The 27,523-nt window shown below is 44.0% G+C and overlaps 1 protein-coding gene across 1 annotated transcript in view; it reads left to right on the forward strand.

Moving 5' to 3' along the window:
• Positions 1-27,523, forward strand: part of Cers3 (ceramide synthase 3) — a 67,496-nt gene that overhangs the window by 15,327 nt on the left and 24,646 nt on the right. Inside the window, exons 3-9 of the mRNA XM_075952455.1 lie at positions 159-277; positions 2,457-2,514; positions 4,254-4,304; positions 5,729-5,821; positions 6,912-7,040; positions 10,159-10,265; positions 25,258-25,411. Of these exons, the coding sequence (XP_075808570.1) occupies positions 159-277; positions 2,457-2,514; positions 4,254-4,304; positions 5,729-5,821; positions 6,912-7,040; positions 10,159-10,265; positions 25,258-25,411 (711 nt within the window). The remainder of the gene's footprint in view (positions 1-158; positions 278-2,456; positions 2,515-4,253; positions 4,305-5,728; positions 5,822-6,911; positions 7,041-10,158; positions 10,266-25,257; positions 25,412-27,523) is intronic.

Genomic DNA, 27,523 nt, shown 5'->3' on the forward strand with positions numbered 1-27,523 from the left:
GTGTGTGTGTGTTCATGCACACTAGTGCGTGCACTCATGTACCAGGAGGAGTGTGCCCGTGAAGGCTTTCCTTCTTCCTCCGTGTCCTGCCCGTCCTGCTGATGCATTGCTGGCCCTCTACTGTCTATCGTTTGTTTATGCTTTTCATCTTTTTTCAGAATGATGTTTATGGACTGGCAAAAAAGTGTAACTTGACAGAGCGCCAGGTTGAGAGATGGTTTAGGAGTCGACGGAATCAAGACAGGCCATGCAGGATGAAGAAATTCCGGGAATCTTGGTAAGGAGGAGGATGGGCAGCTTGTGTGATGCCATCATAACCAAGGGTGTTGTGATCATGGCCGAGAGCACACTGGCATTGGAGGGAAGGAAGGGTCCAATTGCATTCCTTACTTTCCAACAAAAGCAAGTTTGGTTTATTTGAATGGTTTCATTAAATAACTGAAACACGTGCAATCTTACAAGAAGTCCAACACCCAAAGTTAGTGCAAAATGTACAGTGAATGGCTGCCTAGAAACCCCAAGGTTTGAAATCCATTGTAAACAGTGTACACTGTTAAATAACATTAAAAAACATTTGTTATTCAGAAAGTTCTTTTTAAATGTAGAGAAAGATGTTCTCTTAACTGTCCTTGTTTCCCCTCTCCTCTTCTGGGAGGACGAGACCCCCACACTCTAAGGTGAACCCAGTGCCTATACAGACATTATGTGCTTGGCCTGAGCCATGAACATGACTTAACTGGTGTTTCTCCTTTCTAGGACTGAGGTTAGAAAGTCTCAAGACTTTCTCCCATGTGTGCTCTCTTAATATGTAGGATCAGGGGTGTGAGAATCCATCCTAGTGCATGTCACTCAGAATTTCATACACATATATAAAGTATTTGATCATACTCACCATCAACTCTTCCTCTCCTCTCCCAACCTCTCCCAACACATCTCCCTCCCATCTTCCCACCTTCATGTCCAACCTCTCCCAACACATCTCCCTCCCATCTTCCCACCTTCATGTCCAACCTCTCCCAACATCTCCCTCCCATCTTCCCACCTTTATGTCTCCGTCTTTATTGCACCGAGCCTCTGAGCGCAATGAGCACTGCCCACAGGTGTGTGGGCGCACCCGAGCTTGGGTAACCTACCAGTGGCCATACCTCTGAAGATAAGTGATGCTTCTCCAGAAGCTGTCATCTGCAAACAGGTTCTTCTGCTGGGGGTGGGGCTCACGAGCCTCTCTTCCATCCATGTGGTAATGTTGGCCAGTTCGATCTTGCTCATTGTTGCTGTGCTGCTATGAGTTAATTTGTACAGCGGCTGTGTCTAAGCAAGAAGACAGTATTTCCCAGCACTCCTCCCTGACCTCTGGGTCTTACCGTCTTTCAGCCTCCTCTGAGCCTTGTGGCAGGGGTTGATCGAGATGTCCCAGTTAGGGCTGAGAACACGCAGCAATCACTTAGTGGCTGGAATGAACTGCTGGCCACTGCAAAAAGAAAGTCTTCTTGCCAATCCTGAGAACAGCACTAAACTATGGATGTAGACATAAATATTTGGAGGGCATTTTATAACCTGTCCATTCAGTAAAGCAACAGTAGTAGATTTTTCCCTAGGACCTGTGCCCCTCCTCCAGCCACAGGCCTTTGATTAGATTTACAGAGCAGGGAGCGAATTCCCTCCCATGAGTCAGAGGACGACCAATAGCTTTCTGGATTTGATACTTGATTCGTGGGAGGGGATTCCTTTTCTTTCTCTTTTTTCTATCTTTCTTTCTTTTATTATGTTTACTTTATAATTATGTCATCTGTCTGGTGTAGTTGGCATTCCCTCAGCTGTCTCTCCCCTGTGTTAATTGTTTCTCTCTGTATAGAAACTCTTTAATTTCACATTGTCTCATTTATCAGTTCTCATTTCTATTAGTGGCCTGAGCTATCAAGTCCACTCAAGAAAGTCCTTGCCTATGTTATATCTTGAAGGTTTTTTTTTTTACATACATTTGCCTCTAAGAGTCTTAAAGTTTTGGGTTTCACATTAATATGGTTGATAATTTTGTGTTGACTTTTGTATAGGGTGAGAAATATAAATCATATTAATCCCTAAATGTGGCTATCTTGTTTCCTCAGTATCATTTACTATGGGGCTGTCTTTTTTCCAATGTGTAGTTTTGACATCTTTGCCAAAGAGTAGTTGTCTTTATGTGTGACACTCTCATATGTCTGGTCTTGAGAGAGTCTCATGGTGCTTTTACAGCGGTGGCCCTGGAGAATAATTTGAGATCAGGTATTATAATGTGCACAGCATTGTTCTTTCCACTGTTAGGGTTCTTCCATATGGGCTTAGGATGAACTGACAGCCAGGGTGAACTTATACTCTAGGATATATGTTCTTCCAAGCCTGTTGTACCAGAGTCCCTTCCCCTCACATGTCAATCACTGTTGCAGAGGAGTGAAGCCTTTTCTTTCTTTTGGCAGCTGGCGGTTTACATTTTACTTAATGATAACTGTGGCTGGAGTTGCATTTCTTTATGATGTAAGTTGTCATTTTCATATCTTTGGAATTCGCCTTTCATTTAAACTATTTTTGCCTATGAATTCTGTCAATGCAAAGCTCTAACCTCAAAAAGGATGAGAGAGAGAAAGAGAGTTTGTTCTGGAGCCAAGTAAAAGTGACCGTGAGGGGCTGGAGAGATGGCTCAGAAGTTAAGAGCACTGACTGCTCTTCCAGAGGTCCTGAGTTCAACTCCCAGCAACCACATGGTGGCTCACAACCATCTGTAATGGGGTCTGGTATCCTCTTCTGGCCTGCAGGCATACACACAGACAGAACATTGTATACATAATAAGTAAATAAATAAATATTTAAAAAAATAAAAAAAAATAAAAAAAAATAAAAGTGACCGTGACCAGGAACACAGATACAGGTGATCCTAGATGCCCTGTTCCAGTGTGGATGGTTTCCTGAAGTTTTATAGTAACAGAACAAGGCAAATGATAATGAAACACCTTTCAAATACATGGAAACTCCAGACAAACAGGTCAGAGCAAAGCGGGGTATCCCCAGCTGCACATCTGGGTGCCATAAGGCAATGCTTTTAACCTTTGGATGGTAGAAGCTAGTGGTCTGTTTGTATATTCCAAATAATTTGCCTAAAAGCCATAAAGATGGTAAGTCACAAATAGAGGTGGATAATAAATGGCCATTAATGGGGCCAACAATGCCTCAAGATAAATCAAAATTAGGCTGTGAGCCACAACATTGCAACTTTTAATAATCACTGAAGTTCTAGTTAGTGGGTCAGCCATACAGATGGGTCAAAGTAAATTGCCTTTCACCCCACCCCGGAACTTCATCCACAGTTCTTTAGAACTTAACACTCCAGAGTTCAGCAGTTTAAGAAATGTCTCTATAGAGTCAAGATGTTTCTCAGGCTCAGTGGCAGGACCCTTGCCGAGTATGAGCAGGGCCCAGAATAGGCCTCCTGATGCTTTATTGCTGTAGCTGCCCAAGGTATTTTTGCCTTTTCATTTATTTATTTATTTGTTTGTTTGTTTATTATGTGCTTGTTCATTTTTGTCTCTTTTTTGAGACAGGTTCTCAATATGTATCTGAGGCTGGGCTATCACTCACTATATAGCCCATGACAGCTATAAACTTGTAATCTCCCCTCTCAGCATCCCAAGTGCTGAGATTATAGGCATTTGCTACTGTCTGACTCAAGCTACAGATATAGTAACTGATCCAGAAATTATTTTTCTATCATATTTGTTTGTTCAAAAGAGTTCCTTCATCAAGGCAGTCCTGTTATTGACCCCAGATTCACTGTAAGTAGTGAGATTCACAGTATTGTGTAGGAAAGTGAACCAATGCCACAGGGGAGAGATGCAACAGCAGAAACGGGATCTTCACAAGAGTCAGAACAATAGGGAACACCTCGAGTGTGCAACAGGAAACACACACGTGGATCTGTGCAACAATAAACACAAGAGAGTCTTGTAATAATATACAGTAGTGAGTCTGTGCAACAGGAAACACAAGAGAGTCTGTGCAACAGGAAACACAGGAGAGTGTGCAACGGAAACACAAGAGAGTCTGTGCAACAATAAACACAAGTGAATTACAATAGTAAATCCAGGTGAGTCTGTGCAAGAGGAAACACACGAGTGAGTGTATGTGACAGGAAACAACACCACAAAGAGATGTATTTGCTGCTGAAACAAGTGTTTGACTGACAGCTGTGTCTCCTCTCTGGGATCCTCTTTTTTTTTTAGAAACCTTGGGCATATGACCTCTGGGAGGTTTGGCGTGACTATCCCAAGCAGGTATGTACTCCCTAGCGTGGCCTCTCCCTGACTTCGGCACCACATTAATCTGCCCCAGATCTCAGTGTGGGGTATTTTGTTTCTTTGTTTGTTGTCTATTGGTTGGTTGGTTTTGTTTTTGTGTCCGACTCTCATTAGGGAGCTCAGGCTGGCCTTACACTCAGCACATACCCAGGTTGTCCTTAAATTTGTAATCCTCTGACTCCATTTCCAAAGTAACAGGTTAAAATTAGTCTTTTTTTTAGCATGTTAGCCTTAGCATAAACAAACAAACGAACAAACAAGAATCAGAAAGTGAGCTGGAAAGAGTGCTCGGTGGTTCGGAGCACTGGCTGTTCTTCCAAGAAGACAAGGTTTGCGCCTTATCACCCACATGGTCACATTCAACTATCCACATCTCAGTTCCAGGGGATCCAGTGTCCTCTTCCAGACACACATGTGGTCTGTACATACATGCAGACAAAACATCCATACACATAAAGCAGATAATAAAAATAATGAAATGAGACACCAGAAAAGGGGACAGGAAAGCCTCAGAAAGAAGTCTTCTTCATCACACAGGCCATAACCTTGTCCTATCAATGCTAGCCCATCTGCTCTTCCCAAGAGCACCGTTATCTCTGATGCATAACAACTATCCTCAAGGCTAGTGCTGTAAAGTGCCAGCCATTGGTGACTCATGATTTGGGTTGGCAATTGGGCCTGCCTAGGCTAAGGGAAGCAGATCTGTTCCATGTGGTTTCAGCTGAGATCATTCATACATTCCAAGTCAGTTGGTGGTCATACTCATGATTTTATCAGCTGGCACTTGAATGGTTTTTTTGTGGCCTCTTTGGTATGATAGCTCAGCTTTCTTATACAGGGCTCATGAAGGCTCTGTTTGTGTTACATTGGCAACTGTCCCATTGGCCAAGTACCAGGATTAAAGCCCCAGTCATTGTGGGAGGAGACCATGTAAGGCCGCAGATATTAAAAGGCTGCATTCAATGGGTGCACTTGATAATCGTCCATCACACTGAATAACACACCTCAAGTCTCAATTTGCCTCAGAGTCTCAAGTTATTCCCTACCATAACAGTGCTAAGAACAATTTTAGCAGTAGAAATTTAGTTACTTTTATTCAGAAGACAATTTTAGAGTCCTTAAACAATTGCGTATCTAATATTACTCACATTAAGCTAAAATTAGGCAGTCATATCGATAGCATTTTTAAAACATTTTAGTCAAAACACTTAATTTGGTTTAGAATGCTTCTCTAGCCTTTCAGGAATTAAACACCTTGACAATTTATCAGTGATTCCTCTGGGGAATTGAAGTCATTGCAGCTTCCTGCCATTTTGTGGAATATAAATGGGTCTCAGAAAATGAAAACATGGTGTTTGTGAGGTCGCATTTAGAGGACTGAATGTCCCCCTTCTCCTCAGCCTCTGCTGCCATCCCAGTACTGGTACTACATTTTGGAGATGAGTTTTTATTGGTCACTGCTGTTTAGCCTCGGCTCTGATATCAAGAGAAAGGTAAGTGATGTGTTCACAAAACTTTTTTTCCTTTCTTCTTTTTCATTCCTTTGCCTCTTATTCTACCTGTAAAATGTATTTTGTGTATAGTTAGCTCAACTCATTGGCTATTCTTGCTTTCGATAGTGCATAGACCAATTCATATCCTCATGCTTTTATGTCCTGATAAATGCCTATAGCAAAAAGCTTTATGTTTGAAGCTGTATTCCTGATCAATAAGAAGATAGTTCTCCTTTCTGTTTTCTTTGCCTGGGAGGGCAGCGTCCCCTCACACAGGAAAACCTTGTTATGTGAGGACTTTACCTCCACACCACATCTTTTTGATGGCAAACCACTTTATACAATCCTTTTCTAATGTTTTTAAAGAACTTGCAACGACTGCCTACCCCTTAATTTCCTTAGCCATCCTATGAAAACTCTTGTTTTAAGCACACAAAGCTTTGCTTTATTTGCAGGGAAACTGAGTCACAGGTATTCTTCATGTCACAAAGTGATACATTTCAGGGCTGTCTAGCTTACTGCATCACTAGGCCAGTTGTCATGAGAGACCCTCAATGCAGCCACAAGATTTTCTCAGCAAAGCGAATCAAAAAGACTATTGTGCCTCAGGTCTTCATATACTAACCCAGTGTCGAATTCCAGCATGCAGAAATGTTTGTTTAATAAACGAAGTTAAGATCTGCTAAATATTAGGTTAAATGGAGCTGTCTTGATTAAGTGCTCTTTGAGTTGAAGGCTGGTGTAGCCATTTCTAGTGGGCACATTGTGGCCCACAGATATCTTCAAGAAAAAAAAAACCTCACGGAATCTAAGAATATAGTGAGAATATAGTGTATGGAGCCATGGAAAGAGTGTCAGAAGTTACAGTCAAATGACAAATGTTCAGTGCATGCATACATATATACATACATACATATATATATACACATGCATACATACATAGATACACAATACATATATACACATATGTCTATCATGCTAAATGTCAAAACAGGCAGATGTAAGTTACTGGTACCATTATTATTCTCTCTTCCAGTCACTGGGAAATAACCACTTTTGTTAATGGCTTCCATTTTCTCTCATTATGTAGGATTTCCTTGCTCATGTCATCCACCACCTGGCTGCCATTAGTCTGATGAGCTTCTCCTGGTGTGCTAATTACATCCGCAGTGGGACCCTCGTGATGCTTGTGCACGATGTGTCTGACATTTGGCTGGAGGTAAATGGCTGCCATTTAGAAAATAATAGCAGTGCCATGGCCTGCTTTTCACTAAGTGCTCACAGAAAGAATTATCTGTGAGTGATTTGGCAGAGCCCTCTGTCCTGAAAATACCCCCAAATCTAAAAAGGTACAGGCTCCAAGACCCTTCGGGATGAAGCCTCCTGGTGTCTGTTTTGCAGTCTGTGCTGTGTGAGTGAGAGGCTGGTCTGTGGGGCTGTGCTCCTGGCAGCTGCATGCCACTGCCCACCCGGGGAGTGATATGAGATACTCACATGAGAAACCAGGTCAAGGTTTATAGAGGCAAAACTTGGAAATTTTTGCTTTCTGGATCCTCAGAGTTGGACAGCTCCCTCTGCTACTTGAGCCAGTGGCTGGCTGCCTGTTGAATGCCTCCAGTCCCTCTTGCTTTAGGGAATGCCAACTGATGTTTGGAAAACTGCATTCCTCTTGTAAGGGATAAAGAGGGCTTAGAGTGTTTTAAAGTGGGGAACACTGAGACAAAAATCCTTCCTATTTCTACATCATACAAACTATGAGGAAAAAAGGCATGGCGGGGCTGTTCCTCCACCTCGCTGTTCGCATCAGCTTCTCTTGGTGTGGGGTGTGCTCGAATAATCTCCTGCTGTAGCTACAGCAGCCTTTCCCAGGACAGTGGCTGACTCACGTGAGTGTGCTCATTTATAATGAATCCAAGGAAAACAATGCTAAACTACTTTACACTCGGGGTTGCTCCTTGGAGTGCTAATAATTGAATATGGGTTGATATGGAAGAAATTAAAGTTAATAGAATTTCATCCTTCCAGATTGGAGCTCTGCCAGCTTTTGATAAAGGACCAGAGAGAAAATCTTGTTTTGTGGGCTTTGTGTGATTTATGCCATATATTTTTTCTTTTTTTCTTTGTTTTTATGCACATTTTAAAATATAAGAACCATTCTTAATGTCTGACTAGCTTTAGCCCGCGGACTAGAAGGTAGTTGGTCCAACCCTATTTAAGAAGTAACCAGGAGTCAGTTGAAGTCATGTCAAAGCAACTGGCGTCTGTGAAGTATTTTTAGCCAGAGTGCTGGTAGGCTGTCACATGTCTCGAGGCAGCTCAGCAGAGCAGGCCTGGTCCAGGTTGTGTCATGCCGCTTTCTGAACACAGCCACCTCTGCCACAAGCACCCCTTTCTCTGATCTCATCCCAGTGGCCTTGGGTAGAAAGGAAGGCTACGTTAGGTCTGAGTTAAGAATTACGCATGCATGTCTTGCTTCTGAACACTCATTTGCTCAGTGTTGGTGTGTGTCCAGCATTAAAACACTTCCATTGTGTTTTTAAGGGAAAGCGAGATGTTAAAGCTGGGTCTGGATGCTTAGTTTTCCCAGCCTTCCCTCTACTTCTCATACACATAGCATAATTCCCTAAGAGACATGGGCAAATTACTTATTGTTTTGTTTCCTAGCCCCAGCTGTAACATGAGAAGCCATGTCAGTCCCTTATGGTATATTATAAGGTTTAGCTCATTACTGTTTGAAAATTTTCCAAGTCCTTGGGTAAAACACAGAAAAAAAATGGCATGTCAGACTTAGAGGTCCTTTCGTGGTTAACATATCAGTGCGGTCTCACATTGTTACTAGTCATGAATCATTCTCGATCCACAAGTCATGATCTACACAAGGCTCAGACACAAGGCTAGTACCTTCCAGCAATAGCCGGGGGTAGAGACAGCCCTGTGTGCTGGTGACAGGCGCCTCTTTCTGGTGTCCTCCCACGGACGTATGACCAGTGGTTTCTCTGAGTAGTCATCACGTTTGCTTTCTCCCTCGAGCTCTAACTGAACCCAGACCTGGCACCACTTTTGCTTGAGTAGACTCTCCCTGAGTTGGAAGCTGCAAGATAGGTAGCCTCAACACCTACAGTTTTTTCTTATATCTGCCCTGTTTGTTGCCTTCTCTTGGCCTCTTGCTGGTCCTTTGTTATTCTCCATGTCCAAATTCAGACCCAGAACCCAACATTTTTATGTATCCTGATTGATACTTAGCATTGATATGGGGCTACCATCTGGTTCTTCATTACCCAGTCCAGAAAGTGTTAAAGGTATTTATGCCCAACAGTACCATTTTGCCATCCAGAGTTGGCACACAGTGATTCTGATACCTGTGCACATATCCAAATTCCCACCTTGGTCTGGCTTCTGACCTTGAATATAGTCGTTCCAAGACTCTGGGCTTTGCCTCTTACCCAACCCCTACTCTTTAGGACACTGGTTCAGGATGTAATTTCTGAACCTTCCAAGTCTAAGTCATGCTCCCTTGTGTTAGTGATGTCTCTGATGGCATGATAAAATACCATGACCAAGAGCCATTTAATGAGTTCACGGTATGTGGTTCTAGATGGTTACATAGCCATATGGTAGAGAAGACACAGCAGCAGGTGCAGGAAACTGAGATTACATCTCAACACACAAAAACACAGAAAACGAGAGAGAGAGAGAGAGAGAGAGAGAGAGAGAGAGAGAGAGAGAGAGAGAGAGCCTTCAGCAAGGCTAGATCTCCTAAAGGCTCTGTAACATCCCCAAATAATGCCCCTAACTGATGGTCAAGCTTTCAAACACATGTGCCTATGGGGGACATCTCCCATCCAAACTACCATACTCCATACTCCCTAATTAGGTGGCCTGTACGCCAGGACCTCCTTCCTACCTGTACCTCAGCTTCCATTTCATCATCATCCTTGGGTTTCATGAGAGAGCATAACAGAGCATCCTTATTGCTCTGTTAGCTGCAGCGTTCTAGCCAAGCTCATGTTGCGCTCCTGTCCAGGCTTTCTCCAGCTCCCCTCTCAAAGACAGCGAGATGTAAAATGCACGCTAGGAGTCATTGTGCTGACTTCTAGTGTTTAGAAAGATGTGGCCCTTGTATATCTTTTTAAGGCATTCTATTATAGAGATTTTCAAACACTGGGGCACAGGGCTTTCCTCTACTCTTAAGGGTTATCTTTATGGCTAATCTCATTGAATCTATGTCCCTATCCACAACCCAGACCTTCCCCAGGTTGCTTCCAAACATGTCTGCATTCAATGATTTTTAAAATCCATTCCACGGGCATTTTAACTGACGACAGTTTCACTTTCAGTCTGCTAAGATGTTCTCCTATGCTGGATGGAAGCAGACCTGCAATGTCCTCTTCCTCATCTTCTCCGTTGTCTTCTTCATCAGTCGATTCATCATCTTCCCATTCTGGTGAGTAGACAGGTGCCCTGTCCTACCTTGTGATGTCACAGCCCCGTCCCCTCCTCTTTCCATTCTTTCCGTGATTTCTGCCAAACTCAGCTGGACAGACAATGTGATAGGACCATTTTTATAGCTTTAGTATAAAAACAAAATGTTATAGCTTATGTTTTTATAAATAGCTAAAACAATAATCTAAAACATGGAACTGTCGCAGAGGGAGCTTCAGTGGGTGAGCACCAGCCATCACTCTCCATCCTGCCTCAGGAATGTGGGTTTCTTTTTGTGGTCAGCAGCTTTTCTGGTCAGTCAGTGAAAGCCAATGGCCGGACCCTGGGCCTCTAGCAGAAAGGAGTGTTCTGTGCTGTAGCAGTTGCAGCTGCCCTCTGAGTGCCATGGTGTGACTTGAGGTGCTCACCGGTGTGCTATCTCCCATGGCAGTCCGTCCTCAACAGTCATAATTCCCCACGTGTTGACTGGCAGAAACAAGTCTAAACATGGGGAAGCCTCAGAGGGCCTGGAACAAAAAGCCTAGAAATAACCTTAGTTTAGAGCAAGCCTGGAAGCTGTTACTCCTCTCAATAGGAGAATGCAGAAACAACTGGAGACTCCAGTTCCCTGCCTCTTCCGTAGGTAGATGGACAGCAAGCACTGACCGGCATCCAGGGAGGTATGGCCAGAGTGGTCATTGGAGCCGTCTTTGCCAAGGAAGCCAGCTGCATTCTGTAGACTAGGGGTCTTGAATTAGTATTTCCTGGAAAGCAGAGGACCAGTGCAGTGCCTGATTTCAAGGATGGGAATCAGGTCGGAATCAAATCCTATGCCACACTTAGCTACCTGTGTGGTTTGAGGCAGGTTAGAGCATCTCTGTGCCTTCATTTTCTCATCTGTAAAATAGAAGTACGAGTTAACCAGAGGCTTACCTGAGATACTACACACGAGAGTTTTAGAAAACTGCCTGCTACCTAGTAAAGACTTAGTAACCGATGCCTATTTTTATTAGAATTATTAATGAGAATTTCAAAATTGAGAGTTTAATCCAGAATTAAAACCAAATGAATGCCTCTTACACTGCTTGTTTGGTAGACTTTTTGTTTTTGTTGTTAGTAAATTCTGCTCTTTCACTTTATGCTCGTGCACTATGCATTTTGGTGCATAGTGAGCTCCATCCATCCTCCCCTTCCATACCTTTCCACCTCTCCGCTGCTCCTTCAGATCAACTTCTTTCACCTCCTTGTTTCTTTTAGCTGGTGTCTCCCAGAGTTTTATCAGGGCTGTATGGACCTGAGTTTACAACCAATTCCCTGAACTTGGTGGGCTCACTGTTGGGTACACAATTGATGCCATATGTCCCTTCACAGAATCTTCCAGTTGCCAATTAATCTGCAGTGTGTAGTGGGCCCCAGGGGCCCTTTCCCCCTCCATAACTGACTATGAGGAAGACTTGACCTCTGTGGACCCAATGCCAGTAGGCATAGCCACTGTGAGGATGGTATTTTCAGCCCCTCTTTCCACATTCAGCTCTTACTTCCTTTCCACCCTCTCTTCCATAGTGGTCCCTGAGACTTAAGGGATAGTGTATATGTCATGCCTAGGCTTGAGCCCTCAACTGTCTTTTATTGTTTTGTAGAGTTGTAGGCCTTTGCCTTTATTTCTCTCCCCTTCAAGGAGCAGATTCTCTGTTTAAGGCTGAGAACAGCCTTTGACTCTGGGCATAAGCATATGTATATACTTAGGAGATAGTTTGATGTTGTGTCAGCTCAGCTAAGCAGCCATGTTAAGTTTCCCATACCCTCTGCCTAGGATCTAAGACCTCTTCATCCATGGGTATGGATTCCATCTTGTAGAGCAAGCCCCAAATCCAATCAGAGAGCAGTTGGTTATCATTGTAATAGTCACATGACCATTACACCCCTGGGTCCATCTTACCTAGAAGGTTGGAATTATAGTTCATAGAGTTGGACTAGGCAACCAATGTCTTTATCCCCACATCAACCTTCATAGTAGCATCTGGCACCATGAGATCCATTCAGTATGGAAGAATCTTCTAGCCCAATTTCAGTTTGATTCCTCGACATCTTGCAGCTAAGGTGTGTGCTGTCTATAGAAGTAGGGTCTTACCAACTAGTTCTCAAGAGTGACCAGGAGCAATGACTAGAACCTGGAGTGTTTGGGGGAATTTGGAACCTCCCTGACCAATGACTCCTACTGGAGCTTTAGTTTAATGGCCCATTGATTCTAGGCCTGCGTTGTCTAGTCTTTGCAAGGCATCTGTCTTCTGAAGTTTTATAAAGTTTTCTAACCAGGTTACCAAAAAGTCAGTCGCAAGTGTTTTTCTCATACCTTCTCACTCTCATACTTGCCATGCCTGCATCACCCCACCCCTCATCCCTCTTCCTGCTCGAAGCTCTCTACTCCCAGTATTCCCCTTCTGTGCCCTCATCTAACCCACTCCACCCCGTATCTCCTGTTTAAGACAACCTCCCCCTCACTGTTCCCTTTCTAGTGTCTTGGACTCCTGAGATATTCCAAGACAAGCATACGAAACTCAAATAAGACGAACAACACAATTAAAAACTGGGCTGTGTGACTACAAATGGCTTTCAAAAGAACTGCAAATGGCTTGGAAATACTTGATTCTGCTCTGTACCCTTAACCACTAGGAAAATTCAGATTTAAATCACTTTAAGATTTCATTTTATCCCATTAAAATGGCCATCGTCAAGAATGCAAATGACAACCAGTGCTAGATGTGGGGAAAGGGGACCCTTTTATACTGTTGGTGGAGGCACAATTTAGTGCAGCCACTATGGAAGTGCCTAAAATAAAACAAAACAAAAAAATTAGAATTAGGTCTACTATAAGGCCAAGTCTTTCAGTCTGGGTATGCACCCTAAGGATTCTATCCTACTACAGAAACACTCAGCGTGCCATTGTTCATTACATCTCTGTTCACAACAGCCAAGCAATGGAACCATCCCAGATGTCCATCAGCCAATGAATGGATAATGAAAACGTAGGGCACATACATAATTGAATTTTATGTAACTATAAAGAACATGGGAATTTTGAAAATTTCAGGGAAATGGATGAAAATGGAAAAAAAATTATACTGAATGAGGTAATCCCGACCCAGAAAGACAAATGCCTTGTGTTCGGTAAATGTATTACTGTCATTTTTGTTTGTGAAAATCAGTTGTTGGCTTCTGCATTATCTTTACGGTTCCCATATCATGGCCTTCCTCAAACAAAGTAGGATGGGCTAGCTCTACCACTGAGGCACACTCAGCCCTCCAGCCTTACTGAGGGGATAAACACTGACTTGCAGATAACAGCTGATGGAGCTTTTCAGAGAAGTCCGTGGTGCTGCAAAGTCTTTCATTTTCCCTGGTGCCTTTCCTCATGTTCCAGAGGCTTCTCTTGCTGCACACAGGTGTTTGTGCCCAGGAACCTATCTGGACACTGAGTGGTGTAAGTCAGTGCTGGGCAGACTTGTTCTGGTAAGGCCGAGAGAGCAAGGATTTTAGACTTAGGGGGAACAACATGGTCTTTGTTTCTTTGTTGCATACTTCTCTTTGTTTTGTTTCACGACTACTTAAAACTGTATCAAGATATACTTAGACCACAGGCTGGAAATAAAATACATGTCTTTGACTAGATTTTAGCCACAGGCCGGCTGTGGCAATCCTTTAAATCACTGGTAAATCATCATTGCCTCTCCTGGTTCTCATGAGTGACTGGCCTTAGGTCATTTCTCCTTAGAGTCTCTCATGTGGTTACAGAAAGAGGCCAGGTAGTTTATCAGTAACTACAGCTGAAAAATCCATGAAAGACCAGCTACCTGGTGACACAGTCATTGTCTGGGTCCTGAGCTGGGCTCTTGTCTGAAGGCCTACAGATGGCCCCTTCACTTGCCATTGGCCTCCTCATTTGAAGTGTGACATCCAAAGTCACATCCTGTCACTTCTTGACATGTAATGTGCATTGGAGCCACACCCAAGGTTGGAACACTATTTGAAGAAAGAAAACTATACTGTTTCTTGGTAATACTGTTTCTAAAGCCTGGGCAGCTGTATTGACTCCATGGAAGCCCTTGGTTCAGAGAACTCTGTCCGAGAAGCTTCTCTAGTAGGGTGCAAGGCCTGGCTTTTGATGCCACCATAGATACTATAGGCCATGGTATCTAATAAGCAAAAAGCTAAGTGCATGGTAACTTTGAAGGTTCTAGATTTGAGAGTTCCTGCTCCTGCTGGCATTTTTAAATTTCTAGATTAATCAGTTACTAGCATTTGACCTATTGATCTTGATACTGGATTCACCCACGGGTTGCAGAGGGCAGCAAAGACTGTCTTCACCGTCTTCAGGGCGTTAAACAGCAATAAACCAGTTCTGACAGACTGGACTGTATGGCTCTGCTGGTGACAATATTCCCTGCTGACATCGACTCCCATTGTTCAGAAGTTGAGACAAAGTGCACGAAGCCCCCGGAGCTTTGGAGAACAGCTCTTCACAGTAGCTTTGAGAAAAACTTAGTGGTTGTAACGAAGAGCATTTACTCAGAAAAAGTGCTGTTCCCAGCTGCAGTGCCCAGCTCAAGTTTAGTCCCCATAGACTTTGCTTTGCTATCATCACGGTAGTGCCAAAGAAGACATTTTCATTTCTGTTGTCCCATCGGCCTGTCCCAAACTCTGTGGATTCACGTCTCCAGGAAGTCTTCCCAGTCACAGCTTGTTTGGGAATCCACCACGGATGGGGCAGTGTGCAGATAATAGATGCCGCTGGAAGGTGACTCACAACCTGCCTCAGGACTTGGCCATGTGTTAGGGGTGCTGTGGGGAGCATCTGTGTCCAGGCCCTTTGTCTTCTGCAGCACATTCTGCGGTACCGCGGGGTAAGAGAAAACTGCCAGAGCTGTGTCGCCTACAGTTCACCTGGAAGCTTGAGAAGATGGCCAGAAGTCCATTAGTTACCATCTGTCTTTCCTTCTCGCTGGTTTTTCCATCATCTCCCAAAAGCAGGTTTGCTTTCCCCTGACGTGACTTCCCTTGCCTTTCTGTAATTCTATGCTCACCTCCATCCCTGCTGCTGTGTCTGAGGATCCAGTGTGGCTCATTCTCAGTGACGGAAGAGGAATCAGCAATCCCAATTTTGAGGTGTTAACCTGCTAGAGGAGAAGGTAAAGAGTGTGACTCAAGTGAGTCTTTCTCCTTGGAGTCTGATCAGAGAGTGCTGCGGGAGGCTGAGGTGTGGCAGCACAGACTAGAGGCAGAGCTGAGGCAGCAGAAAGAAGCGGCCTGCTTCCAGGCAGCTCCAAATAGCCTTCACACCCACCCCCCAATGAGAAATGAGTCAGTTGCTGAGAGCCCTCCTGGTTCTTTAGTTCAGGAGTCTTTCCAGCTGGCCTTGGAGAAGAGAGCTCAACAGCTAAGCCAGTCAGCAAAGAGAATGCAGCGCGAAGGGCAGGAGGGGCTGTCCAGATGTGGAGGAGTGGCAGTGCACTGGCAACCATGGATGCCAACTTTTCTGAAAATCGTTTTCAAACATTTTTGAGGCTAATAATTAGACTCGCCTCATTTAGGCCTTAATCAGACTCCTCGTTGGTTCCCAAATACTGTTTCATTAGTCAGAAATCCAAATTAGCGTTGGCAGAGTTGCTTTTATTTCATTGCCTGGAAACTCCCATTTGTTTGTGTTTTTACCAAAACTGTTTAAGTCTCAGACTAGTGTTTTTTTTTCACATTGTATTTCCAACCATTGTGTACACATAATGATATTTAAAATTATGTTTATTCTCTGGAGATTTAATACCTGTGTACCATGGATCATTTCTTCCCCTCAAACCTTTCTCCAAGTCCTCTCAGGATACCCTTTCCCTGTATCATCTCCCTCCCAATTTTATTGGAATTAATCGATATGTTATCTATGTTCCCTGGCCCCTGACAGACTCCCTTGTAAGTCACAGGAGCTGGTATTAATGTCCTCTAGACTGGCTGATCTGTAAGAAAGGCCACTCTGATGCTACTGTCCTTCCAGCCTGTTTGCTGGTGACAACATGGCTGCTGTTCCTTTCCTTCAACTTGCCATTCTAGGTGTGGCAGAGTACCGGAAGCGGGAGAGATGGCCAATAGTAGCAGAGGTCTTTGTAGCTCCCCCCACCACACACATACATACTTTATTCATAGTTTTACACACTCTTAGTAGTGACTTATGTCTCTCATATGTCCATCAATAATGATGCTGTCTCCTTATTCCCATAAGTTGCTGTGCACTCGGCCACCTTTCTTCCTCACCACCTACTGGTCACTGGATTTCAGATCTCAACTTTTAATGATCCAGCCATCACTAGTTTGAAAGAAAATGGTACCCCGGGTTTGAAACCCATGTATGAAAGGAGATGTTATGGGCACTGGGACCATGTAACAGCTTGAAAGGGTTAGTGGAGAAAGAAGACTTAAAAAACAAAAAAAAACAAAGCATGAAAGTGCTCTTAGTTGGTGCCCTTATCAGCAACAAATAAGGACAAGGCCACATGAATCTTTTCATCAGAAGGCTGGGGCCTGGTTCTTCCAAAGGCGAAGCAAGGCTACTGTGGCGCTGAGGTCAGCTTCATGGCCTGGTGCTGCCACAGAGCAAAGGGACTTGTGTGGATGAAGCAAGGCTCTTCTGCAGCCCAGGGTACTTGAGTCACCACTGTAAATGTCACTCTGGGACCAGACTTTAGCGTGTTGGAGGGGGTGGTTAGCTGTGCTTGCTGACCACTTCAGCAGAGCACTTTAGAAGGAGCTCCTGACCAGCTGTGTCCCCTGTTGCCTTCTATTGCTGCTTTCTTAAGGACAGTGACCAGGGCCAGCCTATTCACAATTAGTCCAAATCCTTCGTTCATTTGTCACTTGGAAACCTCTTGGAGTATGTAGCAGGGCAACCTGTATTTGCCCCTTACCAGTGGGCAGTTTTCCCCATTTATTTTCCCATTTCTTCTCCCCCCTTACACACATACACACACACACTGGAATCATTTGAAAGTTCTAAATATCATAATCTTTTTGCCCTAAATCCTTCAGCATGCATTTCTTAGGACACTCTTTTACAGAATCACAACATAGTTATTAATTGCAAAAAATATGTCAATCCATTTTCCATATTTCAATTTAATAACCCTATATTATTTTTTATTGCTCCCCTACCACAGCATGTGGCCAGGCCATGTGTTATGTATAGAAGACATTTATTGAGAATAGTTTTTTTTTCCAGTTCTTTGTTTCTTATGTGATCGTTGCAGCACTTAGACCCCATCCTGACAGTATGTGATGAGGGAGCAAACAGGAGCTGGGGGAATGTTCCGTGGGTAAAGTAGTCCTGTAAGTGTGATGAGCAGTTTGGAACATCCAGCACCTGAACACAGTAAGACCAGAAAAACAAGGCAGGCATGTGGGACTGCCCGTAATCTCAACAGGAGAGGCAGAGGCTCCCTTGACAAGCTGGGTCCGGTGAGATACCCTGCCTCCATAAGTAGAGAGAAGAGTGATTGACAAGCTGGGTGTGATGAGATACCCTGCCTCCATAAGTAGAGAGAAGAGTGATTGAGGAAGACACCCAGCACCAACCTCAAACTCCACATGCATGAAAACATGCACATGTGTATGTACAACACACACACACACTTAAAAGAACTACAACCAGAAACAGCTGAAGAAGGGCCTTTGGAATACAGAGCAGAAATCTGTTTCCAGGCAGAACTGGGGTTGAATGGCGAGCTGGACCCAGGCAAGCTCTCTCCCACTGAGCTGTAACCCACTGCCCAGTACACACCTTTCCATTACAGTCACCGAACCGGATGGTGAAGGGTTTGTCTTCACTGAGTGTCTATCACGTTGTCTTCATCTGAATCATTACCCAGAAACCCAAGACATGCCAAACATGCCGAGCATGGCTTCGTCTCCAGATCCAGCCACTGGCCTTATAAGAACACAGAATTCTTACTCCCTATTAGCAAGAAAAACACAGCAACAAAGCACCTGACACCTACAATCCGAAATTTGGAAAATAGAAACAACTTACGGGTGGTGTTGGCAAAACCAGCTACTCTTATACCACAATTGTGAGCCGTTCAAACTGTGTCGACTCTATTGGCGAAAAGAGTGAGGAGAAGAGGCAGACCAAATCCAGAAAAACGGCAGGGCCCGGCAGTCAGATCCACGACAGCAGCTTTAGAAATTGTAATGAGTAAAGTACTCTGTGTCTAGGAACTCAGGAGCCTGACAGTCCCTTGCCACCCGACCCATGTAAAGAAACACTCCACCAGGGTGCTATAAAGCAGGAACAAAAAACTTGGCAAGTGGGCAAACAGCATCATACGTGTCTGCGCGCATGTCAGGAGACTGTCGTGGAGGACAACACTGTGGTGGTCTTCCTTCATATTCTCTGAGCAGAGAAGCAGCACAAAGTGACACTGGACCATCCTTTTGTGAGGTCCTGAAGAATTACAGACCAAGGCCAGACTCACAGTGCCTTCCCCTCCATGTCCTCTGTCCTCCTACAGAGGATATGCAGAAGGCACATCCCACTCCGCCCTCCTCCTGGCCTGATCTCCACTCTCAGGTGCCTCCCTCCAGAGTCTATCCAGTTCTGCTGCTCAGAGATGGGGCTGCTCTAATTGTTGGGCCTCTTGTTTAGGAGAGGAAGGCTCAGGGAGCAGTTGAAGTCAGAAGGGCAGTGAGAAAATTGGCTTTAATTGCCATGTTTTGAGAGCCCACTGTGTGCTGAGCCCTTCTCAAGGCATCAGGTCAGTGCTGTAACTCCAAGATGAGGGGGGCAAGGAGTTTTCATTTCACAGAGTCACTGGGGCCCAGCAGGGTGAAGATGCACCCTGAAATCTGTGACCTCTGACCAGCATCTCACAGGCTCCAGAACTCCGCCTTAGGCCCCTCCTCTCCACCCACTGCTCAGCTCTCCGAGAGCATACTCAAGGCTGCTTCTTATTTGAAAGGGGCTCTGCAAGTTTGCCAGGCAGGCTGTGGGGCTCCCCGAGCTCCCAGGTCACAGGGGTGTGTCAAGTTCCACCCTGTGACTAAGGAACCAGGAGAGATGGCATCATGCCATGGATCCAGCTCTGCAGAACTGTGCCAAGTGTTTCAATCCCTATCTCAAAGCATCTTTTCCTGTGCCTCTTAAATGAAGGCCACACCCTAGACTTACCCAGATGTGAAAGGCTACCCGAATGTCTCCACCCACCTCTGGCCCCTCTCTCCCCTAAAGGAAGATTAAGCTGCAGAGCTCTTACCATGGAGGAAACTGCGCCTGAGGCTCCTCAACCCCCTGAATTTCCCATCCTGCTGCCTGCCCTAGGGGTTTCGGTTTGTGCAGTGAAGGATTCCCCACCGGAATCCCATCTTCTGCCTTCACTTCCACAGGGAAGTCTCTCCCGTTCCCACTCCCTACTCTCTCCTTATGTGAATTACAATGAGCAACTTATGTTTGCTAGTTCACATTATCTGGTGACGTACGGAAAGAGCATTTTTTTAGTATCTTCCTTTGTCAGTTTTGACACTGACAGATTTCTGATCGAGGACTGGGTAAGGAGCAAGGACCTGGAGAAGAAAGGAGAACACAGATGATCACAGGTTATGGCTATGGCTTTGGGAATCTGCCTGCTGATGAGACACACCCATGCGGCAACTGTGGCCGCAAAGCAGGCCGAAGTCAGTCCGGAGACCAGGAGAAACGTTATAAATTCAGGGGTAACCAGAATAGCGTAGAGACTCCTGTTCCGGAGAGGCGATCAGACACGGAAATATAAAGATGTCGTGATGTGGGCTGGGGGTTATTCCATGGTAGTCCTGCCTCACATGCACTGGGCCCCGGGTCCAATCCTCAGCACTGGAGGGAAAAAAGGTGTAGCCACTTGTAAGTTGCTCACAATCAGTAAATAATCTAATGCCCATGTGGAGGGAGAGCCACTGTATTTAAGTTCATCATTTTATACTCTGAATATACGCTAATATATTTCTTAAAGGAAAATAGGTGTCATATACAAAACAATTTACAAAAGAACAAATAAAAATATAACATGTAAACATAGTGGCTTCTTCTAAAATAAAATGTCAATATAAATAGGCAATGGCCTTTTCCATGGAGACTGACAAAACATGACATTGCTCAGGACCTGAGGGAGTGGTGCTGTCACACTGGGCCCAAGAATGAAGCTGTGTGGTCTTGCAGGAAAGCAGCTGAGGGATATATTTCACGTGCAATGAGTGTAGTGTATGACTCAGATCCCAGATCTTAGCTAAAAGGATCTAAAAGGGGAATCAAACAATCTCAACAACATGTATCTCAAGTAATTCCCACCATATTCTTTAATACTAATGAAGATTTGGGAAGAACTAGCTGTCTTATTGGGGATTAAGTTGCAGTGTGTTTGTGAAATGGATTTGTGCAGTTGTTCCACGGAAGGGCATGTGGCAGACGATGGTAAACTATGGCTTCGGGTGAACTCTAGCTCACAGTCTGGTTTGTTAGTAAGTTTTATAGCCACCCAGCCAGCCACAGTCATTAATTTACATGCAAGATGCTAGGTGGTTGCTCTTTTCTTACAATGGCAGGATTAAGTAGTTGTAACAGAGACCGGAGGACCAGTGGCCTGAAGTGTTCAGTATCTTTTCCTTTTTTGTTTTTATTACTACTTTCATTTTTTGAGATTATAATATAATTACATCATTTCCCTCATCCCTTTCCTCACTCCAAACTCTCCCATGTTCTCTTTCAAATTCGTGATCTCTTTTTCATTAATTATATATATACGTATTTTATATACATACATATATATGTATTTGTCAATACATAAATACAACCTGCTCAGTCAGTAGAATGTTATATGCGCAAATATTTTTCAGCACTGACCATTGGTATTGGATAACCAGTGGTGTGCTCTCCTGGGAAGACTGTGTCTCCAGTTGTCAGCATTTTTAGTTGTCTGTGGTTCTTTTTGTAGGCTTGAGGCTTTGTGGTCTTCCTCGGCCCACGTTAGTGCATCTGTTGGTGCTGTCCTTGTTCAGCTCGTTTAGTCCGTCCTGTCAGTGAGACTTTACGGGTGTAGCTTCTGTCATTACTAGAAGACACAATTTCACAGCAAGCCTTGTCCTCTAGCTCTTAGACTTCCCACCCCCTGGACTGCTAAGGGAGTTGTCCTGTAGGTGTGTCCACTGGGGCTGTGACTCTGCATTTTTGATTGGTTGTGGTTTTCAATAATGATCACCATTTGTTGCAAAGAGCAAATTTCCTTGATAAGAGTTAAGAACTCTACTCATCTGTGGGTGTAAGGACAAATTTTAGACTGTAGTGAGGGACTGTATGGTTCAGTGAAGTGACAGCTGCAGGTCTCCTTCACTACCCCTGCCATCACTAGCCCTGGGTAGAGCAGACAAGTTTGCTTGCTTCAAATGTATAGCTACATTCATTGACATGAAAACTTCTCTGTGACATGGAGTAGGAAAAATAAGGGTCCCAAAGTGCAGGCATAGTATTATCCCTGATGTGTAAAGTCATGTGAGTGGAAGGTCATATGCTAAAATCCATAAGTTGTGAGACATTTTTAAACGACTTCACATTCTGTATGTTTTCTGAATCCTAAATGGACAATAAAGTTACCTTTTTAAGTTAAAAAGCAAACAAGAGATGTCTGCATTAAAAAAAAAAACATGAGTAAATTCTACAATGAGTTTTGGAGCAGATGGAACTTGAGTTGGTAACTCACATAAGAGGAAGCAGCTACTGAGCTGACATAGAGGACCCTCAAAGACCTGCAAGATAAGGCCTGTTTAAACTGTCTTGAGTTTTAAATTAGCAAACCTTAAACCCACCAGTATCTGGTAGAGGCCCAAATAAGCTATTCATAAATTTCTGATGGCCTCATAATGTGTGATTTTCGAGAATACGGTGGTAGCATTTTGGTACTCTCCAATACGCTCCTTGGACTTCTGCATCTTTAAAGTACACTTTGAAAGATGTTTCTCTTTTATGAACATACACTTCTAAGATCTTTCATTTGGAAAAGACTAGATACATTGAGTTTTTTAAACAGCATAAAATAATTTTGGAATAAATGATGTAAATGGTGTCTTGGTCAGTATTCTGTTGCTGTAAAGAGACACCAGGACCAAGGCAAGTCTTATAAAAAGAAGCATTTAACTGGGGCTTGCTTACAGTTTCAGAGCATTGGTCCATTATCATCATGGCCGGGAGCATGGCAGCATGCAAATAGACATGGTGCTGGAGGAGCTAAGAGTTCTACATCCTGATTCATAGACAGACAGAGAGACACTGGCCCTGGTATGGGCTTTTAAGAACATCAAAGCCACCTTCAGTTACACACTTCCTCCCACAGGGCCACACCTCCTAATCCTTCTCAAATAGAGCCACCTGCTGGTAACTAAGCATTCAAATATATGAGCCTGTGGGGCCCTTCTTATTCAAGCTGCCACAAATGTAAAACCTGCCAAGGGCTATATTTCACATAGAGACAGATGTCTCTACAAGACAATATGCAGAGTTGAGGTAGATGTGAACAGTGGACATGGAAGGAGGATACACAGCATCCACTCCAGAGAACAATGCTCAGTCATGTGTACAGTTAACCATGCACTCGCCAAACACCACACAGCAGTTTCACCTACACACTTACTTTTCTGCAACTGGTAACAATAGCTTCCGTTTGCACAAAGAGCATGTGTCAGTGTATGTAATGATTCTTTTCCTAATGGTCAAACATGGAAAACATCTCCAGTGCTCCTCAGAAGGTGAGCAGATGAGCGTGATCTGTTTATACAGCAATATACCCAGTGAGCTGAGCAGATGGAGTGTGATCTGTTCATACAGTGGGAACCGAGTGAGCTGAGCAGATGAGTGTGATCTGTTCATACAGTGGGAACCCAGTGAGCTGAGCAGATGAGTGTGATCTGTTCATACAGTGGGAACCCAGTGAGCTGAGCAGATGGAGTGTGATCTGTTCATACAGTGGGAACCAAGTGAGCTGAGCAGATGAGTGTGATCTGTTCATACAGTGGGAACCCAGTGAGCTGAGCAGATGGAGTGTGATCTGTTCATACAGTGGGAACCGAGTGAGCTGAGCAGATGAGTGTGATCTGTTCATACAGTGGGAACCGAGTGAGCTGAGCAGGTGAGTGTGATCTGTTCATACAGTGGGAACCGAGTGAGCTGAGCAGGTGAGTGTGATCTGTTCATACAGTGGGAACCGAGTGGTGTGAGCAGGTGAGTGTGATCTGTTTATACAGCGGTACACCCAGTGAGCTGAGCAGATGAGTGTGATCTGTTCATACAGTGGGAACCGAGTGAGCTGAGCAGGTGAGTGTGATCTGTTCATACAGTGGGAACCGAGTGAGCTGAGCAGATGAGTGTGATCTGTTCATACAGTGGGAACCAAGTGAGCTGAGCAGATGAGTGTGATCTGTTCATACAGTGGGAACCGAGTTAGCTGAGCAGATGAGTGTGATCTGTTCATACAGTGGGACACCGAGTGGGGTGAGCAGGTGAGTGTGATCTGTTCATACAGTGGGACACTGAGTGGCACAAAGGAATGCTACTGATTCCCATGGGGACTGTGTAGTTGTACTTCTTTTTTTTTTATCAGGATCATCAGTTCCCCAATAATGACACAGAGACATTAATTATGAAAGCTTGGCCTATAGCTTAGGCTTATTCCTAACTAGCTCTTATAACTTAAATTAACCCATATTTTTTATTAGTCTACGTTACCACGTGACTTTTACCTCTTTCCCATTTTGTGTGCCCAACTCATGCCACATCTGGCTGTCTTCACCTGGCATCTCTGCCTTTCTTCTTCCCAGCTTCTTCTCTGCCTGGAAATCTTGCCTGGCTATTGGCTGTTCAGCTTTTTGTTAAACTTCTAACAGTTAGATATTCTCACAGTGTACAAAAAGATTTTATCCCACAACAGGACTTGGTTGAATCATAAAAGTAGTGGGCAAGTAAAAGACAACAGTCTCACAAAGACACTGGGGAAGGATGTTCAGTGAGGCTGGAGAAGAGCTTCGTGGGTAAGGGTGGGTGTACGTGCTAAGAGTGGAGTGGGTGGGATGCAGAGGGATAGAAGTGCATCCTAGGCACAGGTGCCTGTTCTATGGCCCACAGCTCACTGAACTCTATGCCAAACCCCAGCTAAAGTGGCTGTATGTTAATTTAAAAATTAAATAATTTATGGAAAAATGGAAGATGAGGCACTAAATTACAGTGTCATTTAAGAGTATGATACTGTGGACAATTTTTTGTCCTTTTTTGTTTCAAATTATTTTTATAAGTAAATATATGTTTATAACCTGGCCTTTCTAATGCTCTAACATCACCATGGTGTGAGGATTGCTGAAAGAACGGTTAGCCTTTTGCCCTGGAGTAACCACTGGAGATGCCCTGCATCTGGACAGTGTTCAGGAGTCTGTGTGTGGAGCAGGTACAGTGGGCAGTTCCCTTCAGAAAGTGGAAGCAATCATGAAATGAGTGTTTGGGGAAGGAGTACTGGGAATCAAATCTTGGCCTCGTGTATGCTAGGTACCTGCTCTCATTGACCTACATCCCAGCCATCTCAAGTCTCTGCTGACACCAAGTCAATGAAGCCATGTCATAAGGTGCCACATGTAAACCTGTTGTCTCAACTGTGTCCGTAACTTCTCTCTTCCTAGAAGGTAAAAAGGTTCACGGAAACTTTCTGTTTACAAAGAGGCAGCTGAGGCCCAGGGACTCTCAAGCAAGCAGAGGCATGAAGCAGCATTTGTTTTGTTTTTCTCTTAGGACAGGGTGTACTTCTTGATTGTCGGCTAAGTTTGATATAAATGGCAATATTGACCCTTTTTTTCCTAAATAACACTTGAAATTAAGTACTGGTGTGTGTTTGGGGAGGGACAAATGTTCTTTCTTGTTGAACATTCACCAGTGCTTTGGCCACAGAGAGATTTCTCCATCTGTCTTTCCACAGGATTTTGTACTGCACCCTGATTCTCCCTCTGCACTACCTCGAACCCTTCTTCTCATACATCTTCCTCAACCTCCAGCTCATGATCCTGCAGGGCCTTCACCTCTACTGGGGCTACTTCATAATGAAGATGCTCAATCGATGCATATTCATGAAGGTAAGTCCTCGCCGGTCTGAGCCATTCCTAAAGTGTGGCCTCAACGGCCACAACAGAGGTGAGGTCCAGACGGTGGAGCACTGTGCTCATCCGTCATTTTGTTTGCTTTATTGATTAAGCAGGAAGAGAATCTAGGCCCTCATCTTGTTATGTTCTACAGCGAGGCTATATCGCTACACAGTTAGAGTGAATGTCAGTGAGTATTAAACTATGAGCACATTTTTAACCAGAATTATTTTGTTTTCTTGATTGTTGAGGTGCTGGGGATCAAACCCAGGGCCTTGCACATGCTGGGGTGGTGCTCCATGCTGGGGTGGTGCTCCACCAGTGAACCATTGTCTGGGTTTTATGCTAAAGATACTCTCTACAATATAGTCAGATTTTTCGTGAGTGCGTCTTTGCTTTGGGAGTTTGGGGTGCAACTTGGCAGTAGAGTGTGCTTCAGACATCTCTAGCACTGAAGAGGAAGAATGAACTTTATTAGAGCATCTGATAGTTGGAATTTAAACTATTTATGTATGCATGCTCTGTCTGCATGTTTATGTGCAGGCCATAGGAAGACATCAGATCCCATTATAGATGGTTGTGGACACCATGTGGGTGCTGGGAATTGAACTCTGGACCTCTGGAAGAACAGCCAGTGCTCTTAACTGAGCCATCTCTCCAGCCCCAATAGTTGGATTTTTTAATTCAAAAGTATGACTGATACTTTGAGAATCCCTTGAGTCAGCATTTATTTGTTTTGTGTATACAGTTGCACATGTGTATGTGTGTGTATATAGCTGCACATGTGTATATGTGTGTGTGCAGCTGCACATGTGTATATGTGTGTCTGTAGCTGCACATGTGTATGTGTGTCTGTAGCTGCACATGTGTATGTGTGTATGTGCAGTTGCACATGTGTGTGGCTGCACATGTGTATATGTGTGTGCAGCTGCACATGTGTATGTGTATGTATGCAGCTGCACATGTGTAGATGAGTGTATACAGCTGCACATCAATCACAATCAGCTTCCTTAATCATTCTCCACCTCAACTTTTTCTTTTGAGACATGGTCTTTCACTGACCAGGAGCTCAATGACTTGGCTACACTGTAGGTCAATAGGCTCCGGACTCTGCCTCCTCAGTGCTGAGATTACACATGTGTTCCACTGCTGTGTGCAGCTTTTACATGGGTGCTGAGATCTGAACTCGAGTTCTCATGCTACGAGCCATCTCCTCACCCCAGATAAACTTGTTGAGATGGGTGAGTAATAAATATGTCAGAGCCTTATATTTCTCCGCTGAACATCCAGTTTGCATGTGACGCTTTTTTCCATGAGGTTGCTTCTGCTTTTGGAATATTGCCCATCATTTGGCTGTAGTTTTTTGAAAACAGCTTTGCTAGATACAGCCCCACATTGCTTAACTACAGATCATATTCACAGATGCATTGCTAGATGATTAAGTCATTGTGTGAACTCACACATACTCAGGCTATATGGTATAACCTACAGCTCTTAGGGTCGAGATGAACACCACATCACGAAGTTTTGTTAATTGAAACAGAAGATAAAAATGATAAGAGATGCTAAAAATTGAAATGTATGAGACCGGGTTAAAGGAATACAACTATGCCTTTACAGTATGCTTCTGTATAAATATGGAAAGGGTTTCACTGTATTATAATGATGAAAGCGATAAAGCAAATACATAAACAAGTAGCATTCACTCATCATCATCATCGTCAAGTTCTACATATCATGCATAATCGTCTCTGCTGTAATTTTATGCACACAGCAGTACAGTAGGGTTGCTCACACCAGCATCACCCCACATATGCAAATAACATATTGTGCTTGAGTGTCAGGATGCCTACTGCCCCCATTGGCTGACAGTGGCTCTTGTCAGCTTCATCGTGATCTTACAGGACGAGCAGGGTATGTGTGATTGGAAATGACCAAAAGGTGGTTATGTAATACATGGCTAGAATACAAATTCCTAATACTTTTTTTGATTTTTGGAAGTTTACATTTATTTTGCATTTTATCTGTACTTTATATCAGAAACAGTGAGGGCAGGACTTGAGAATTGCACAAGGCTCAATCACTGACTTAGGGAAGTAATCCACT

Source organism: Microtus pennsylvanicus, chromosome 18 (genome assembly GCF_037038515.1).
Source record: "Microtus pennsylvanicus isolate mMicPen1 chromosome 18, mMicPen1.hap1, whole genome shotgun sequence".
NCBI classification, from domain to species: Eukaryota; Metazoa; Chordata; class Mammalia; order Rodentia; family Cricetidae; genus Microtus; species Microtus pennsylvanicus.